We start from the raw sequence: 18,775 nt of genomic DNA on the forward strand, positions 1-18,775 counted from the left end.
CCCGTGTGACGCAGAAAAACCCCAGTCTGTGTCCATCTGCAAACTCCCTCCATGCGCAGGTGAGCCAGTGTGAACCAGTGTGAAACCTGTGTGAAACCAGTGTAAAACCAGTGTGAAACCAGTGTGAGCCAGTGTGAGCCAGTGTGAAACCAGTGTGAAACCAGTGTGAGCCAGTGTGAAACCAGTGTGAGCCAGTGTGAAACCAATGTGAAACCAGTGTGAGCCAGTGTGAAACCAGTGTGAGCCAGTGTGAAACCAGTGTGTAACCTGTGTGAGCCAGTGTGAAACCAGTGTGAGCCAGTGTGAACCAGTGTGAGCCAGTGTGAGCCAGTGTGAGCCAGTGTGAAACCAGTGTGAGCCAGTGTGAACCAGTGTGAGCCAGTGTGAGCCAGTGTGAGCCAGTGTGAAACCAGTGTGAGCCAGTGTGAAACCAGTGTGAAACCAGTGTGAGCCAGTGTGAACCAGTGTGAAACCAGTGTGAGCCAGTGTGAGCCAGTGTGAACCAGTGTGAAACCTGTGTGAAACCAGTCTGAGCCAGTGTGAACCAGTGTGAGCCAGTGTGAAACCTGTGTGAAACCAGTGTGAGCCAGTGTGAAACCAGTGTGAAACCTGTGTGAAACCAGTGTGAGCCAGTGTAAACCAGTGTGAGCCAGTGTGAAACCAGTGTGAAACCAGTGTGAAACCAGTGTGAAACCAGTGTCAGTGTGAGCCAGTGTGAAACCAGTGTGAGCCAGTGTGAAACCTGTGTGAAACCAGTGTGAGCCAGTATGAAACCAGTGTGAAACCAGTGTGAAACCAGTGTGAGCCAGTGTAAACCAGTGTGAAACCAGTGTGAAACCAGTGTGAAACCAGTGTGAAACCAGTGTGAAACCAGTGTGAAACCAGTGTGAAACCAGTGTCAGTGTGAAACCAGTGTGAGCCAGTGTGAGCCAGTGTGAGCCAGTGTGAAACCAGTGTGAACCAGTGTGAGCCTGTGTGAAACCATTGTGAGCCAGTGTAAAACCAGTGTGAGCCAGTGTGAAACCAGTGTGAAACCAGTGTGAGCCAGTGTGAAACCAGTGTGAAACCAGTGTGAGCCAGTGTGAAACCACTGTGAGACTGTGTGAAACCAGTGTGAGCCAGTGTTAAACCAGTGTGAGCCAGTGTAAAACCAGTGTGAGCCAGTGTGAAACCAGTGTGAAACCAGTGTCAGTGTGAGCCAGTGTGAAACCAGTGTGAGCCAGTGTGAAACCAGTGTGAGCCAGTGTGAAACCAGTGTGAACCAGTGTGAAACCAGTATGAACCAGTGTGAGCCTGTGTGAAACCATTGTGAGCCAGTGTAAAACCAGTGTGAGCCAGTGTGAAACCAGTGTGAAACCAGTGTGAGCCAGTGTGAAACCAGTGTGAAACCAGTGTGAGCCAGTGTGAAACCACTGTGAGACTGTGTGAAACCAGTGTGAGCCAGTGTTAAACCCAGTGTGAAACCCAGTGTGAAACCAGTGTGAGCCAGTGTAAAACCAGTGTGAGCCAGTGTGAAACCAGTGTGAGCCAGTGTGAAACCACTGTGAGCCAGTGTTAAACCCAGTGTGAAACCCAGTGTGAAACCCAGTGTGAAACCAGTGTGAGCCAGAGTGTGAGCCAGTGTGAAACCAGTGTGAAACCAGTGTGAAACCCAATGTGAAACCAGTGTAAGCCAGTGTGGACCAGTGTGAAACCAGTGTGAAACCAGTGTAAGCCAGTGTGGACCAGTGTGAAACCAGAGTGAAACCAGTGTAAAACCAGTGTGAAACACAGGAGACCTGAGATCATATGAGACGCTCAGAGAATCAGCAGCTGCAGATTGAACCTCAGCTTTAATTCTCTGATTTCTTAAGACAGCCGTTGATATTCATTTGCCTTTCATTGAATAGCCGAGAGCATCTGGAGCATCAGCTGAACTCACCTTTGAACAATAACAATCAATTACCTTCAAAACCAGAGGAAATCTTTCATCAGAGAAACAACACACAAAAAAAATTAATTGTATACAAATATTATGTTGTCTTGAGAAAACACAATGACTTCCTGTCTGACAGAAAATGTGTGTTTTTCCCCAGGAGAGCCGTCTTTACCCAGTCCAACTAAAGAGTTACTGGAGAACTTCACCACTGAGGAGAAACTGCCGGAAAACACTTTGGATAAACTCTCTAGTAAGTGACTCATCAATACAGACGCTGACGGGTCATTGATCCACTTCTGTGTTCATTCACTGCCGTGATCAGCCGGTTTATCTGATCAAAAATTTAGTAAAAATATTTTAAAAAATTTACAATACTATATATTCACAGCTATTTATAAAGTATAATTTATTCCTGTGATCAAAGCTGAATTGTCAGCATCATTACTCCAGTCTTCAGTGTCACATGATCCTTCAGAAATCAGTATAATGTGATGATTTGAAACATTTATGATTATTACCAATGTTGAATACAGTTGTGCTGCTTCATATTTTTGTGGAAACTGACACATTTTTTTTTTTTGGGGGGGGGGATTTTTTGATGAATAGAAAGTTCAAACGAACAGTATTTATTTAAAATAGAAATCTTTTGGTTTTTAATGTTTTTGATTTAAAAATATCTTTACTGTCACTTTTGATTAATTTAATGCGTCCTAGATAAAAAAAAAAAAAAATTATTTCTAACAAAAAAAAGTTCACATACCATTTTGTGCATTTTTATGCAAGTACACCAAGCAATAATTAAATCAGTTATGTGTTATATTACTTAGAAAAAATATTTTTGATTTAAAGCACAAAAGCACAAATAAATACAATATAATAAATATAACAAATGTCGATTTTATACAGTATACAATATAACAAAGATGCAAATGAAATAAACTGTGCTTTTCAGGTACTGTAGGTCTGACCGTAGTTTTCAGGCACAGAAGTAAGCAAATGTAAAATAACACTGCATAGTCTTCACTGTATAAATGAAAGTAACAAAAGTTATTCAGTCTAATGATGAACATTAAAAACACAGACAGCAGGGATATGAGGCTGCTGTCACTTTAAGAGTGAATGCACTGATCTAATACACTGATACTGACACACATGTGTTTACTCTCAACTGTTTATGTTCACTCAAAACATAACCAAACTTTACCAAAACATAACTGAAAATTTTGTGACGATGCAGCGCTGGCCGGTCAACTGTCCCGAGTGTGTTCACGTTTGTTCACGTTCATGCATTATTAGCATTCATAAAAATAATACTGACCAACTGGCGAGTGACACTGTTTCATACACTCGTCAACGCCAATTTTTACTCGCATTAATGTTAATTTTAGGCCCTGTTCACATTGTATGATTCTATTGTATTTTTATTATTAATTAATTAATTGATTGACTAAAGTATTTGTGGCCCTGTCACAGGGTCCGAAATTAACACCCGCCAAGCGCCAAATGCGGGTAGATTTTCCATTTGGCGAGTAAATCTCAAAAGGCTATCCGCCACACTGGCGGGTGAATGTTCATACCAAAATAGTAATGTAATAAAATGTTTTTAATAAAATGTTTGTCCCGCCATAGTCTTATCTGATCGGTGAGTAGCCGAATGTAGACGAACTGCTGCGCGTGTGACAGGGCGCATGTTTAACTGAAGAACGAGCAGAGAGAGAGAGCGAGCCCCGGTCGCGCGCGCGCGCTCTCTCTCTCTCTCTCAGTGGAGACAGGCGAAAGGCTTCACCGTCTCCTAAGCGCTGTCTTCACTCTTCAGCATCCGAAATTAACACCCGCCAAGCGCCAAATGCTGGTAGATTTTCCGTTTAGCGAATAAATAATAAAATAAAATGTTCGGACACTCGGGAGGTCGTGAGATATTGCACACGTTACGAGTCAGTTAAACTGATATTCGCTTCAAAGCAGCTGGTACACGGCACGACTGTCCGGCGGCAATCACGTGAGCTTTCGCGCTAAACACAAGAGACCGGAGTTTTTAATGTTGCAGGCAATAGCTTCAGATAGAAAATGACAGAAATGTGTGTGAACAGTAATGGACAGATTATGAACAGCTAAATGAACAGTAGCCATTCCTTTCAACATAAAAACGAGAGAGAGAGAGAGAGAGAGAGAGAGAGAGAGAGAGAGAGAGAGAGAGAGATTAAGAGTGTGTGTGTGTAAAATAAAAAATAAAAAAATTATTATAGCCTACATTTCAAATTTTGCTCTGGACAATTTTTTATGTTTGTATTCAACATAATACCTTATTATCTCAATTAAATGTACTGAAATTAATGTATATGTGACACAAAAAGGCTGTTTATTATTTTGGCCGGTAAAAAATATGCTTGGCTGGTGGATTTTTTCATCTACCAGTCCCCGTGGCAGGTGAGCCAAAAAGTTAATTTCGGACCCTGCCCTGTCACTCAAACCCAGTCTGGAGTCGCACGGGTATATCTGTGGCAATAGCAACTATACACTTTATGGGTCAAAATTATCCATTTTTCTTTTATGCCAAAAATCATGAGGATATTAAGATCATGTTCCATGAAGATATTTAGTAAATGTCCAACAGTAAATATATAAAACATGTATTTTTGTGAGTGAATGCAGCACAATCGTGAACATAAATGCACAACTTTAAAGGAGATTTTCTCAATGTTTACATTTTTTTGCTCCCTCAGATTCCAGATTTTCAATAGTTGTGTCTCGACCAAATATTGTCCTATCATAACAAACCACACATCAATGGAGAGATTATTTATTCAGCTTTCAGATGATATATACATCTCAATTTAAAAAAATGGACCCTTATGACTGGTTTTGTGGTCACATTTATGGTCCAATAACGTCTTCTTTGTGTCCCGCAGACGAGCCGTGTCTGGGTGATAAGTCGATCTTCTGTCAGATGGAGGTTCTGGCTCGGTATTGCTCGATCCCGGGTTATCAGAAGCTGTGCTGCGAGTCCTGTAACAGGAAGATGGGTTTCTTCAGTACCGTTTCTCCAGATCTGCATCCTCCGTTCTCTTGGCTTCCGGACTTCACCTTCCCGCCTCTGCTTCAGACGAGTCCCGATCCGACGCCGCACACGTCCACACCCGTCCACACCACTAAAACCAGTCCCAAAGCGGACTCCAGCACGACTGTCCCGCTCCAGACCCGATCGGATCCGCTCACGTCTCCTCTACCTCCAGCGCCGAGCGCTCCCGTCACACGACCTAGCCGGGAGCCGGGCGGACTCCAGAACCAGAACGCCACTTTAGACTCGACCCGGAGGAAAAGGAACTCGCCGGTCACATGATCGTCAATGAATCAGAAACTCAGTCATTGGTTACCTCAGAATGAACCGACATCAACCACGAATCCGCTGCTCCTCCCACAATCCTCTGCTTTACATGTGGAAACGGAAGGAAACGATGAAAGGTGCTGTTATTTAAACCGTCAATGACTTCCAGATGAATCCGTGTTGTTTTGTGTCCTCAGAACTACTAGAATCCGGTCTTCAGTGTGTGTGTGTGTGTGTGTGTGTGTGTGTGTGTGTGCGTGCGTGCGTGTGCGTGTGTGTGTGTGTGTGTGTGGCTCCAGTAGATCATAGCAGTGTTACTTTGAGTCTAGATACGTACGTTTGCTTCGTAACTCTGACGTAGTTTCGTGATTGATTTATGAGCAGTATATTTATTAGTCATTGTTAATATTAGTTAATAAAAGTGCAATTGCTCATTGTTTGCTCACAGTGCGTTCATTAGCTAATGTTAAGATTAATAAGTGCTGTAAAAGTATTGTTCATTAGTTCATGTTAACTAATGTTACCTGATGCATAATGCAAACTGATTCGTATACTATTGTAAGTCTATAGTATAAACTGAGCGCACGCTGTATGTGTTCAACAGGGTTGTTATTGTTAACATGAACTATTAAAACCCGTTTTGAGTAATTAAGAAATCCGAAATAAAATATAATATGTGACCCTGTCACTCAAACCCAGTCTGGATCCGCACGGGTATATCTGTGGCAATAGCAACTATACTGTACATTGTACGGGTCAAAATTATCAATTTTTCTTTTATGCCAAAAATCATGAGGATATTAAGATCATGTTCCATGAAGATATTTAGTAAATGTCCTACCGTAAATATATAAAACATGTATTTTTGTGAGTGAATGCAGCACAATCGTGAACATAAATGCACAACTTTAAAGGAGATTTTCCAAATGTTTAGATTTTTTTGCATCACATTCCAGATTTTCAATATTCATATCTCGACCAAATATTGTCCTATCCTAACAAACCACACATCAATGGAAAGCTTATTCACACAGCTTTCAGATGATGTATAAATCTCAATTTCAGAAAATTGACCCATGTGACTGGTTTTGTGGTTTTGTGGTCCAGGGTCACATATAAATATAAGATTAAAATGTTTAACTTAAAACTGCTAACTACCTAAAACAAGTTTAAGTTGAAATACTAAACTCACTAAAAACTGAAATAAAAATAAATTTGAGCTATATAGAAATGCCTTATAAAAAAAAGTCATAAAAATGGTAAAAGCACTTGACAAAATAACTAAAAAATGTAATTCTAATTCTTATAATCTTATACTATATTAGTATGCATAATACTAAACCAACTCTAGCTAATATTCTAATCTGTGCATTTCATTTATACTTTAATATCTCCTCATTCTCCTGAAGCTGAACTACTGAAGTGTTACAAAGCAAGCGTACTCGCCGCTCTAGACGTCTCTGGTGCTCCGGTCTGACGATAACACACTCACCTGTGACACACACACACCTGCCGCCTCGGGTGCAGGACCCGCCGCTCCTCCGGCTTCGAGCGCTGTGATGTCTTCCGGTGGTTGTGTATATATTGTATATAGTTGCAGGTTTGAGCGTCCAGAGCTCATGACAACGTCTCTCTCATGTGGTTTCTCCTAATTTCTGTATTGTATAGTACTTGTATATACGTGAATGAGAGCTTTAAGTGTTAATATTTATTAAATTTTTAAGTTGTAGGATGATGAAATACATGAAAATATACACATTGAGAAGAAAACTGGAGTTTTGATTTTGTCTATATTTTGTCTATTGGTTATACTTTTTCAAAATGTGTCCCTTATTCACTGTGGTAAGTCTATTATAAGGATATATTTTAGACTTGAATGAGTGTGTGTGTGTGTGTGTGTGTGTGTGTGTGTGTGTGTGTGTGTGTGTGTGTGTGTGTGTGTGTGTGTGTGTGTGTGTGTGTGTGTGTGTGTGTGTGTGTGTGTGTGTGTGTGTGTGTGTGTGTGTGTGTGTGTGTGTGTGTGTGTGTGTGTGTGTGTGTGTGTGTGTGTGTGTGTGTGTGTGTGTGTGTGTGTGTGTGTGTGTGTGTGTGTGTGTGTGTGTGTGTGTGTGTGTGTGTGTGTGTGTGTGTGTGTGTGTGTGTGTGTGTGTGTGTGTGTGTGTGTGTGTGTGTGTGTGTGTGTGTGTGTGTGTGTGTGTGTGTGTGTGTGTGTGTGTGTGTGTGTGTGTGTGTGTGTGTGTGTGTGTGTGTGTGTGTGTGTGTGTGTGTGTGTGTGTGTGTGTGTGTGTGTGTGTGTGTGTGTGTGTGTGTGTGTGTGTGTGTGTGTGTGTGTGTGTGTGTGTGTGTGTGTGTGTGTGTGTGTGTGTGTGTGTGTGTGTGTGTGTGTGTGTGTGTGTGTGTGTGTGTGTGTGTGTGTGTGTGTGTGTGTGAGTGAGTTTGTGTGTGAGTGTATGAGTGAGTGAGTTAGTTTGTGTGAGTGAGTTTTTGTGTGTGTGTGAGTTTGTGAGTGTGAGTGAGTGAATGTGTGTTTGAGTGAGTGAGTGAGTGTGTGTGTGTGTGAGAGAGTGAGTGTGTTTGTGTGTGTGTGTCTCAGTGTTGAGATCTTAGATTTTATATTTAATTTCCCTTCAGCAAACAATATGACTAAAGTAAAACATTTGCATCAAACATTTTAAAATCTTTAAACAGAGAATTTGTCATATTTGTACGTATTATTAAAACAAAAATTCATGAAGTCATGATGTATTTTTTAAATGGAGTAAACCAGCAAATTCATGTTAAATGCAACCGATAGAGAGATCATGACAGCTGGAGGGAGAACATGTGTCGTCAGATTACACTCGGATGCGAGAAAACAAATCAATCTCCACTCATCGCTTGCAGAAACTCAAGATGTTGCATAGCCGTGCGTACGTGTAATATAGATTTTTTTGCATTGATTTGAATTTTTTTAAGTGCATCATAATGTAATCCAGCAGAGCTCAGAGACCAGCTCGAGAGTTTAGTTCATCATTTACACACATAACACACATTCATTATTGATAATAGAGAACTTTTTCTGTTTAGTCCTGGCGAACATGCAGTTTTAAAAGCTTTTGTAAACTTTCATGCGATTTGAGTTTGTTGCGCATATTTATTTGAGAATGCAAATGTAAAAAAAAATTTTTTTTAATTAATGTAAAATCACCTGCATATTTGACTTCTGATCACAAGCACAAACAATTTCCTTCGTTTGTGTGACAGTAGGGAAAATGATGACAAATCTTGCTTTTCTGCACTAAAAAAATAAAGTGCTAAAATCCTAGAGTGTTTGATAAGTTCAGACATCATTATATTGTGGATTTGAGGCATGTCGAAGGTCTTTTCAGCGCATTGAATGAAGTCATTGTCCTCTACTGATGTTCTTGAGTCATTCTCCTCCTCTCTAATAGCTCTCTCTTCTGTTCTGACTATTAGAGATAAATGTTCACTCCTGAGAGTCTCTCTTTATAAGACCTCTTCCAACAGTCATTAGTCCCTTTGAAGTGTCAGATCCACACAGAGTCTGTCAAAGTGCCGTGAGATTAGCACCATCTGCTAATGCTAATGTCACAGATGTGCGCCCGCTGGCTGATGATAACAAGTCGTCTGGAGGGGGAAGGTTACAGGAATAGTTCACCTATTATTCCCCCATAAAGCCCGTTTCCTCCATTATGGTTTTCTGAAGCATAACAACAGACACAAGGGTAGTGTGGTACTGTGAGAAATATTTTTATTGCCATTTCATATGATCAAATCAACTCCACAAGTAGCCGATTCTCATCTTTGCTAACTCTGCTAGTCTGCTGTCGTGTCCGCGATCTGAGGTGTATGTTGCATGTCTGTCTTCCTATATCGGTGTCTGCCGTCAGTGTTGAAGCCTGACAGAGGCTCTCATCTCCTGTTTTCTGGCTTTTGTGCGGTCAGGTGGAGACGCAGGTGTTTAGTGAAGTCCGCTTGTGCTCGAGGAAGAGCCTTGTTCACTAGAGACTGTGGCAGCCAACCCTGAAAACACAAGGACACATCATTCAACACATCTGATGCACTTCAACACAATACTAAAGTCTGTTGTCAATTAAATCCGCAAACGTGGAACAGATTTTTTATGACTTTAATGCTGCTCAAATCTGTGTCAAGCCTGACTATGTTATGTCTAAAAAAAAAGTTGATGTGAAAATGCACGTATGCCAACTTTGAGCAGCATTTAACTTTGTCTCTGTAAAGAGTAAAGACACCTAAATGCCATTTCAGAAGTGCTTCTGTGCCACTTTGCAGTGTAAATTTGCCATAATTGCATGTAAATAGCCTATTAAGTGTAGGGCTGCATTATTACGGGGGAAAAAATATTTATTTTCGATTTTGTAATGATTATTAATGTTGAATAAAATACGACAAATTAGAATATCGTGCATTTATTTCAGAAAATTCAACTTAAAAGGTTAAACTAATATATAGACTCATTACATGCAAAGTGAGATATTTCAAGCCTTTATTTATTATAACTTTGACGATTATGGCTTACAGCTTATCAAAATCTCAGAAAATTCGAATATTACATGAAATCAATTTAAAAAAAATATTTTAGATAAAGAAATGTCGGCCCTCTGAAGAGTATAATCATGCATGTGTACTCAGTTCTTGGTTTGGGAAACTTCTGCATGCATTACTGCCTCGATGCGGTTAAATAAATGAACTTTTGCACGATATTCTAATTTTTTGAGTTTCACATATAAAAACGTTTGTGTGTGTGGAAACGGCATGTCATACAGACAGAACAAGATAAGAATCGTTTATGGCTATTTTAGTAGCATGAAAAACAAAAACGGTTATTCAAGCTTCGGAAAAAAACATTTACAGAAAGTGAGAATTAGTGCAAAATGAATCTCGTACATCATATCTGCAGTTTCTCATTGATGAGAGAACTTGAAACTGCAGATGAAAGGTTTTCAGCGGTGAGTAATCTAAATCCTCTGATTGGCCACTGCATTCATAAGCTCAACAGAAAAAGGCATTGCTCATGCTTTACACCCTTATCTGATCTTTATGTTCATTTTGTTGGCGTTTTTTGCCCTGTTAATTTCCGACCCTGTAATTCACACACGTGTTTTGTACCTTGACATCCATGTTGAGCAGCCAGATGAAGTGTGTCCGGTCGGGATGATCCTGAAGCGGCTGTAGGACGATGCATGTGGGTCCGTCTTCAGCCCTAAACAACACACACTCACAGAATGACTGAGAGAAAACACTCTCAGATTGTGTCCTGGCTCTTATAGTGACTCCCAATCAACCCAAACCCGCATTACACAAACACAACATCATCTGAAGTCACGAAGGGCTTTATGCGACAAACAGACACACATTTATGAAAGCAAAACCATTGCTTCAATAACGTCTTCTTTTGGACAGAAAATATCCAAAATGCGCATTGTTTATTTGATTTTATTACTCTCTCTGTTTGAATCTGCACTTCAGCAGCTTTAAAAACAACAAACTTTACAGTGTTATTCCTATTAATATTCTGAAGGTTTTCACCGAGGGGTTTGTTCATACATTATTTGGCTGATATTATATAGTCAACATTTGAAGTGGATCAAAAAAGTTTTGTCCTAAAACAAGAACTGGTATTGTTAAAAATTCATGTATAACTTTGATGAAAGGTTTTGATCCACTTCAAATGTTGACTAGACTACTGTGTATATTTTTAACCCAAATTTTTTTTTGGGACTGTTGACTGTATTTTATGGTTAAAGACATTTCAATCGTAAACTCTAATATATCAACAAAATTAAAAACAGCTTTTTTTAACAGGGTGTTTTGGAAATGTATGCAAATGTGAGCAAATATGCAATAATCCCTCATTTGCATACTCAAACATAACATTTCCGAAAACTTGTCAAATAAAACAATTGACTTATTTTTAGTCTTGCCTTTAAAAAAATCTCTGATTAATCATGAGGTTGAGATCGTTAAGCAGGGAAACAGACATTTCGTCTAAAATGTGATTTGCATTTTACAGAAGACGTCACGTGTTATTGGAGCGACCCAGACGGGGACACAGTGTCGGCTCAGATCCGGTCCAGTGCTCCAGATGTGGGCCGACACTATGTTGCTGTCTGGAGAGGGGAGTAAATGAACTACTTTACATGTATAATCACTTTTTGGCAAAGGAATAATTGAATTAACCCTTTCCGATGTGCGCTGCATTTACCTGACAAACCCCGGCTGAGGCGGCAGGGACTCGAACTGCGTCGCGGCTCCGCCCAAATACACACATGACTCGCTCTTCGACCAATGTCTGACGCTCAGGAAGTCCCGCTGGCCAATCAGGTTTCCCGCTGTTTCTGCCGACACCTCGTGTGTGACCATGGTGTTCCCCCCCACGTGCTTCAGGACCTGCGAAGTACACGTGTGCTCGGTAATGGTGCGTTTAAGTCCTAAGTTGCAAAGTATTATGGTGCGTCTTATTTACGAGTTGAACGCACATGAACGAGTGGGAAGCTCAGGATTTTCTTTAAAGAAACCGTATGTAAGAAATGTATTTCAATTAATCATAAAATGGCCCTGATATACCGCTCTACAGTCATTTGAAAGTGATTGCAGTACCCGTTTTGGCCACAATCTTACATATGGTTCCTTTAAGCCCCGATCTTTACGAGTTGTGGTCGTGTTAGTGAGAAACATGGTGGAATACCACAATACTTAAAGGTATTTAGAAGTAATATTGCTAGATTTTTTTATTTACAGCGCAGTTAGCTAATTGCCTGCACAGAATATGATGGCATTAAACTATAAAAATATAATATGTGACAATAACGTTTTGCAACGTGGCTTCATAAATGAATTAAAAACACAAAAAAAGCAAAGTACACCTGATGCACATTTCTTCGTTATAGAACTAGAGTTTAAAAACCTTGCTGTATTTTTGTGTAATTAATTAAGAGAAAGTAAACACGACTTCCAAAGAGAACTTGAGGACCATAGTCACTTTAGCCGGAGCAAGATGTAGATATAGCTTTTCTACAAAATTATGAATATTTTGTCGTCCATATGTGACCCTGGACCACAAACCCAGTCTGGAGCCGCACGGGTATATCTGCGGCAATAGCAACTATACATTGTACGGGTCAAAATGATCCATTTTTCTTTTATGCCAAAAATCATGAGGATATTAAGATCATGTTCTATGAAGATATTTAGTAAATGTCCTACCGTAAATATATAAAACATGTATTTTTGTGAGTGAATGCAGCACAATCGTGAACATAAATGCACAACTTTAAAGGAGATTTTCTCAATGTTTACATTTTTTTGCTCCTCAGATTCCAGATTTTCAATAGTTGTGTCTCGACCAAATATTGTCTTATCATAACAAACCACACATCAATGGAGAGATTATTTACTCAGCTTTCAGATTATGAATTCAGAAGTTGTCTTACTCGGATGCGTCTGATGTTGGGGTTCCACTCATGCATCTCCTCCACTCGGACGAACAAGATGTCGTGAAGTTCCTCCGGAGACGCGTCCAGTTCGGCCTCCAGTCGGAAAACCTTCCTGTTTCCCAGCAGAACTTTACTATAGATCACGTCTCCGTTCTTCTGCAGGGAAAAGATGCTGTGAGAACATGTCCTGGCTAAAACTGCACACCAGGGAAATGTTCAAAGGGGTGCTTGATTATGATTTGACTTTTCTAACTGTAGTTAGTGTGTAATGTTGTGTTTTCTAACTGTAGTTAGTGTGTAATGTTGCTGTTTGATCATAAACAACATCTGCAAAGTTACAACGCTCAAAGTTCAGAGCAAAGGGAGTTATTTGCTTTTACAGAAATCGCTTTTTAAGAACTACAACAAACGGCTGGTAGGAACTACACGAGCTTCCTCCCGGGTTAGTGACATCACCAACCCTAGAATTTACATAAACCCCGCCCCCTGAACACGATTTATAGATTATCAAGACAGAATATGCTAATCAATGACTAGAAGATAACTACACATAAGCTTCATAACTTCATCAACTAACCATTCAGAAATGTTGTCTTCTTTTTGAGTCTCTCTATCTTTGTCTGAATTGAACATAAAAGGCTAAAAGTTTTTGAAATTTTCAGTGCATGTGTGTGTGAGCGCGAGCTGTTGAAGCTCCGCCCCCTGTGCCGGGAGCAGCAGCTCATTTGCATTTAAAGGGACAGACACAAAACGGTGTGTTTTTGCTCACCCTCAAAAAGTGACAATTTTAACATGCGATATAAAAATATCTGTGGGGTATTTTGAGCTAAAACTTCACACACACACTCTGGGGACATCAGAGACTTATTTTACATCTTGTGAAGAGGGCATTATACCACTCCATGATACCAAAGACAATCACCTCGGCCATCTCAGGTTTCCATCCATCCTTGGACTCCACGATCTCCAGAGCTTCATGCAGGGCTTCTTGTCCTCGTCTCAGATAAAACACGTCCTCGTCGGCCAATGTAGTCGTCCTCTGCTCGGCCGGCTGTGTCTCTGAAGACATGCATTAAGAAAAGAAATTATGCAAAAGGAAAAATAAATGTTTCAGATTCTGCACTGTTAGTGAGTGATCCGATGCAAGTAAATGAGTGACAGTCAGATTTTCTAGAAGATGAAACATTATAAAAATGTAGTTATTATTCTTTCAGCAAATTGTTTGCTTTTCTAGTTTGCAGCATAAATAAATTAGATTTAAGTAAAAAAAAACTAAAGTTCAAATGTTTGGGATGAGTATGATTTTTGTTTTGAAAGTAACACTTTTACTCAGCAAGGCACATTAAAGTGATCAAAAGTGACAGGAAAGACAATTATAATGTTACAAAAGATTTTTTTTTAAAAATGCTGTTCTTTTGAACTTTCTATTCATCAAAGAATCCTAAAAAAACGGATTGTCCACAAAAATATTGTTCAAAAATGACAATTAATAATTTTACAAACGAATTCTATTTCAAATAAATGCTATTCTTTTTTACTTTTTATTTATCAAAGAATCCTGAATTTTAAAAAAAAATATATATATATAGGCCTATATATATATATATATATATATATATATATATATATATATAAGCACAACTGTTTACAACATTGATAATAATCATAAATATTTCTTGAGCATCAGATCATCATATTATATTGATTTCTGGAGGATCATGTGACACTGAAGACTGGAGTAATGATGCTGAAAATTCAGCTTTGATCACAGGAAAAAATACAGCTTACAATATATTACAATATATTAAAACAGCTATTATAAATTGTAAAAATATTAAAAAATTTGACTATTTCTGACCAAATAAAAATGCAGCCTCAGTGCAACAGAAGAGACTTAATTTAAAACCTTAACAGTCTTTGGTTTTGAGAATCATCATTCACGGACTCATCTTTAGACATGTGCTATAATACTGTAAGGTGAATATGAATGCCCAGACTCACTCTCGTCCTGCTGGTGGCGAGTCCATCTCGGCGGGCTCCACGCGGGACGCCTCTGCAAGTGAACCGAGATCTCCTGCCCGAACGCTGCGAGAGCTGCACGCTGCAGACCTGCCGGACACCAAACACACTCAATGCATTTATATTCATTGCACGCTTTTATCCAAAGCGACTTACATTGCATTTCAAGATACACATTTACTTTCTTATCAGATCTTGCTTTCCCTGGGACTCGAACCCATGACCTTGGCGTTGCAAGCGCCAATGCTCTACTGTTTGAGCCACAGGAAAGGGTTTCACTTTATTTGATGGTCGGTTTTACACATTCTGCTGACTATAAGTAACGTTGCTACACGTCTACTAAGGTGATGATACACAGGGCAACTTTCTGAGCAATGTTGCTTTGGCACTTTCCCATTAAAAATGGCCAATACATTTCTTTCTGGATAATTTATATCGGCCGTGTGTCTCATCTGGTTTCCCGTTGACGGCAATATTGCTCAAAAAGTTGCCCTCTGTATCATCACCTTTAGAGTATTAGTAGAGTATTAGTAGGGTGTTAGTAGAGTATTAGTATAGTATTAGTATAGTATTAGAGTGTTAGTAGAGTATTAGTAGGGTGTTAGTAGAGTATTATTATAGTATTAGAGTGTTAGTAGAGTATTAGTAGAGTATTAGTAGGGTGTTAGTAGAGTATTAGTATAGTATTAGAGTGTTAGTAGAGTATTAGTAGGGTGTTAGTAGAGTATTAGTATAGTATTAGAGTGTTAGAGTATTAGTAGAGAGTTAGTAGAGTGTTAGTATAGTATTAGAGTGTTAGTAGAGTGTTAGTAGAGTATTAGAGTGTTAGTAGAGTGTTAGTAGAGTATTAGAGTGTTAGTAGAGTGTTAGTAGAGTATTAGTAGAGTGTTAGTAGAGTATTAGTAGAGTGTTAGTAGAGTATTAGTATAGTATTAGTGTTAGTAGAGTATTAGTAGAGTATTAGAGTATTAGTAGAGTATTAGATTGTTAGTAGAGTATTAGAGTATTAGTAGAGAGTTAGTAGAGTGTTAGTAGAGTATTAGAGTGTTAGTAGACTGTTAGTAGAGTGTTAGTAGAGTGTTAGTAGAGTATTAGTAGAGTATAAGTAGAGTGTTAGTAGAGTCTTAGTAGAGTGTTAGTAGAGTATTAGTAGAGTATTAGAGTGTTAGTAGAGTGTTAGTAGAGTATTAGTAGAGTGTTAGTAGAGTGTTAGTAGAGTATTAGTAGAGTGTTAGTAGAGTGTTAGTAGAGTATTAGTAGAGTGTTAGTAGAGTGTTAGTAGAGTGTTAGTAGAGTATTAGAGTGTTAGTAGAGTGTTAGTAGAGTATTAGTAGAGTGTTAGTAGAGTATTAGTAGAGTATAAGTAGAGTGTTAGTAGAGTATTAGTATAGTATTAGTGTTAGTAGAGTATTAGTAGAGTATTAGAATATTAGTAGAGTGTTAGTAGAGTATTAGTAGAATATTAGAAGAGTATTAGAGTATTAGTAGAGTGTTAGTAGAGTATTAGTAGAGTGTTAGTAGAGTGTTAGTAGAGTGTTAGTAGAGTGTTAGTAGAGTATTAGTAGAGTGTTAGTAGAGTATTAGTAGAGTCTTAGTAGATTATTAGTAGAGTATTAGACTATTAGTAGAGTGTTAGTAGAGTATTAGTAGAGTGTTAGTAGAGTATAAGTAGACTGGTAGGGTTAGAATAAGTTGACATGTAGTTGCAAAGTTACTCAAAGTCAGTATAATACTTGTTAGAGGAGCATCACAATAAAGAGTTAGCAGATATTAAACAGACAGTCTACTAATGACAGTTAGTTGACATGTAGTTGCGAAGTTACTAGTCCTTGTTGAAAAAGGACCATCAAAATAAAGTGTTACTAAACACTAAAGCCGTGCACATGTTGAGGTCGAGTACCTGCCATGCTTCGCACATGTGGATAAGAGATCCCACAGCAGAGCTTCAGGACGGCCCGCTGCATGTTCACTCGCTCCCGCAGAGATGGAGGAGAGGAGGAGGACGACACACAGCTTTATACCGCCGGCGAAGGACACCGCACGAGATAACGGCTACAGCTACAAGATAGGATTCGGTTCAATCAAGGCCACATTCGAGAGCAAGAGGAATTCAGGATTTTCTGTTAGAAGAGTGGAACCTCCTAAAGTTCAGAAATCACAGATCTGTCACGGTCATGTCTTTACAAGTCTTGTAGAAGTTAATAGCTATGTGTTAAAGCTCAGATAGAAACGGAAGTTAGTTAGTTAGTCAGCTAGTTAGTTGGTTAGTAGGTTGGTAACACTTTGCAATAAGGTCTCATTTGTTACCATTAATTGTTTGTTTGTTTTTTTTGTAACACTTTACAATATTTGTGTTAGTTAGTTAGTAACCCTTTTACAATATTTTAGTTAGTTACTAGTTAATTAGTTAGTTAGTTAGTTAGTAACCCTTTTACAATATTTTAGTTAGTTACTGTAGTTATTTAGTAAGTTAGTCACTGTAATTAGTTAGTTAGTAACCCTTTAACAATATTTTAGTTAGTTAGTTAGTCACTTTAATTAGTAACCCTTTAACAATATTTTAGTTGGTTGGTTGGTTGGTTGGTTGGTTGGTTGGTTGGTTGGTTAGTTAGTAACCCTTTAACAATATTTTAGTTAATTAGCTAGTTAGTTAGTTAGTTAGTTAGTTAGTTACCCTTTAACAATATTTAGTTAGTTAGTTAGTCACTATAATTAGTTAATTAGTAACCCTTTAACAATATTTTAGTTAGTTAGTTAGTTAGTTAGTTAGTTACCCTTTAACAATATTTTAGTTAGTTAGTTAGTCACTGTAATTAGTTAATTAGTAACCCTTTAACAATATTTTAGTTAGTTAGTTAGTTAGTTAGTTAGTTAGTTAGTTAGTTAGTTAGTTAGTTAGTTACCCTTTAACAATATATATTTTTGTATTTTTTTTTTTTTAGTTAGTTAGTTAGTCGCTGTAATTAGTTAGTTAGTAACCCTTCAACAATATTTTACTTAGTTACTTCGTAAGGTCTTATTTGTTACCATAAATTAGACATTAGTTAACATTAACTATGATCAATACTTCTACAGCATTAATTAATCTTAGTTAATGCATATTTTCAGCATTTCACAATTGTGAGCAAAATCACAATTCTGTCACCATCATGTCTTTCCAAGTCTTTTTGAAGTAATTTAATTGTAGTTAGTTTACTTATACATTTTTTAAATCAAAAGTTGCATATGTAAACATCAGTTAATGCACTGTGAACTACAACGAACAAAGCTTTTTTTAATAAGCATTAATGAAGGTTAATAAATGTGAAACACATATTGCTCATTGCTTCTTCATTTTAGTTAGTGCATTAAATAATGACAACAAACGAGACCTTGTTATAAAGTGTTAGCATTTGTTTTCATCTTGTCTCCTAAACACCATCAGAAGATTATGTATACATATTTACAAATCTTTTCTCTCCAAGGTGTTTAAAGCTTTAATAATCCACCGTATCTAGCAGTGAGAGATCAGCAGAACGACCCTAACACTGACCTTGACCTCTGCTAAACCCTGAGAGAAACCTTGACCCTGAATAACATCCACACCTCTGCATGCCAGCCCGCAGAAGCACATTCAGCTCAACACACACATTCATAAACACACACATTCAGCTCAACACACACATTCATAAACACACACATTCAGCTCAACACACACATTCATAAACACACACATTCATAAACACACACATTCAGCTCAACACACACATTCATAAACACACACATTCAGCTCAACACACACATTCATAAACACACACATTCATAAACACACACATTCAGCTCAACACACACATTCATAAACACACACATTCAGCTCAACACACACATTCATAAACACACACATTCAGCTCAACACACACATTCATAAACACACACATTCAGCTCAACACACACATTCATAAACACACACATTCAGCTCAACACACACATTCATAAACACACACATTCAGCTCAACACACACATTCATAAACACACACATTCATAAACACACACATTCAGCTCAACACACACATTCA

The 18,775-nt window shown here is 38.4% G+C and overlaps 2 protein-coding genes across 5 annotated transcripts in view; one reads left to right on the plus strand and one right to left on the minus strand.

Annotated features, from left to right (window-relative positions):
* Positions 1-7,017, plus strand: part of adamts14 (ADAM metallopeptidase with thrombospondin type 1 motif, 14) — a 108,957-nt gene extending 101,940 nt beyond the window's left edge. For all 4 annotated transcript variants that reach the window (XM_079595086.1, XM_079595088.1, XM_079595087.1 and 1 more), the window contains exons 20-22: positions 1-59; positions 2,076-2,168; positions 4,828-7,017. The exon at positions 1-59 is cut by the window's left edge and continues 71 nt beyond it. In XM_079595086.1, coding sequence (XP_079451212.1) covers positions 1-59; positions 2,076-2,168; positions 4,828-5,258 — 583 coding nt within the window. In that variant the 3' untranslated portion in view covers positions 5,259-7,017. The remainder of the gene's footprint in view (positions 60-2,075; positions 2,169-4,827) is intronic.
* A 1,956-nt stretch (positions 7,018-8,973) lies between these two features.
* star2 (steroidogenic acute regulatory protein 2) lies at positions 8,974-16,860 on the minus strand. The gene is made up of 7 exons (XM_079595105.1): positions 16,620-16,860; positions 14,702-14,809; positions 13,623-13,759; positions 12,698-12,856; positions 11,470-11,654; positions 10,374-10,467; positions 8,974-9,266 (listed from the first exon to the last, which is right to left on the minus strand). Exons 1-7 carry the CDS (start codon positions 16,681-16,683, stop codon positions 9,156-9,158), a joined length of 858 nt encoding a protein of 285 aa, XP_079451231.1. The 5' UTR covers positions 16,684-16,860; the 3' UTR covers positions 8,974-9,155.
* Between the last annotated feature and the right edge of the window lie 1,915 nt (positions 16,861-18,775).

Source organism: Phoxinus phoxinus (assembly GCF_949152265.1).
Source record: "Phoxinus phoxinus genome assembly, chromosome: 21".
In the NCBI taxonomy this organism is placed as follows: Eukaryota; Metazoa; Chordata; class Actinopteri; order Cypriniformes; family Leuciscidae; genus Phoxinus; species Phoxinus phoxinus.

What these genes read in the sequence shown, in the direction of transcription:
- star2 (XM_079595105.1), bottom strand. Translation starts at nt 16,683, where the DNA reads ATGCAGCGGGCCGTCCTGAAGCTCTGCTGTGGGATCTCTTATCCACAT. An exon ending in ACATGTGCGAAGCATGGCAG is followed by an intron (nt 14,810 to 16,619) that starts GTACTCGACCTC and finishes GGTGTCCGGCAG; the next exon opens with GTCTGCAGCGTGCAGCTCTC. An exon ending in TGCTCAACATGGATGTCAAG is followed by an intron (nt 9,267 to 10,373) that starts GTACAAAACACG and finishes TTGTGTTTTCAG; the next exon opens with GGTTGGCTGCCACAGTCTCT.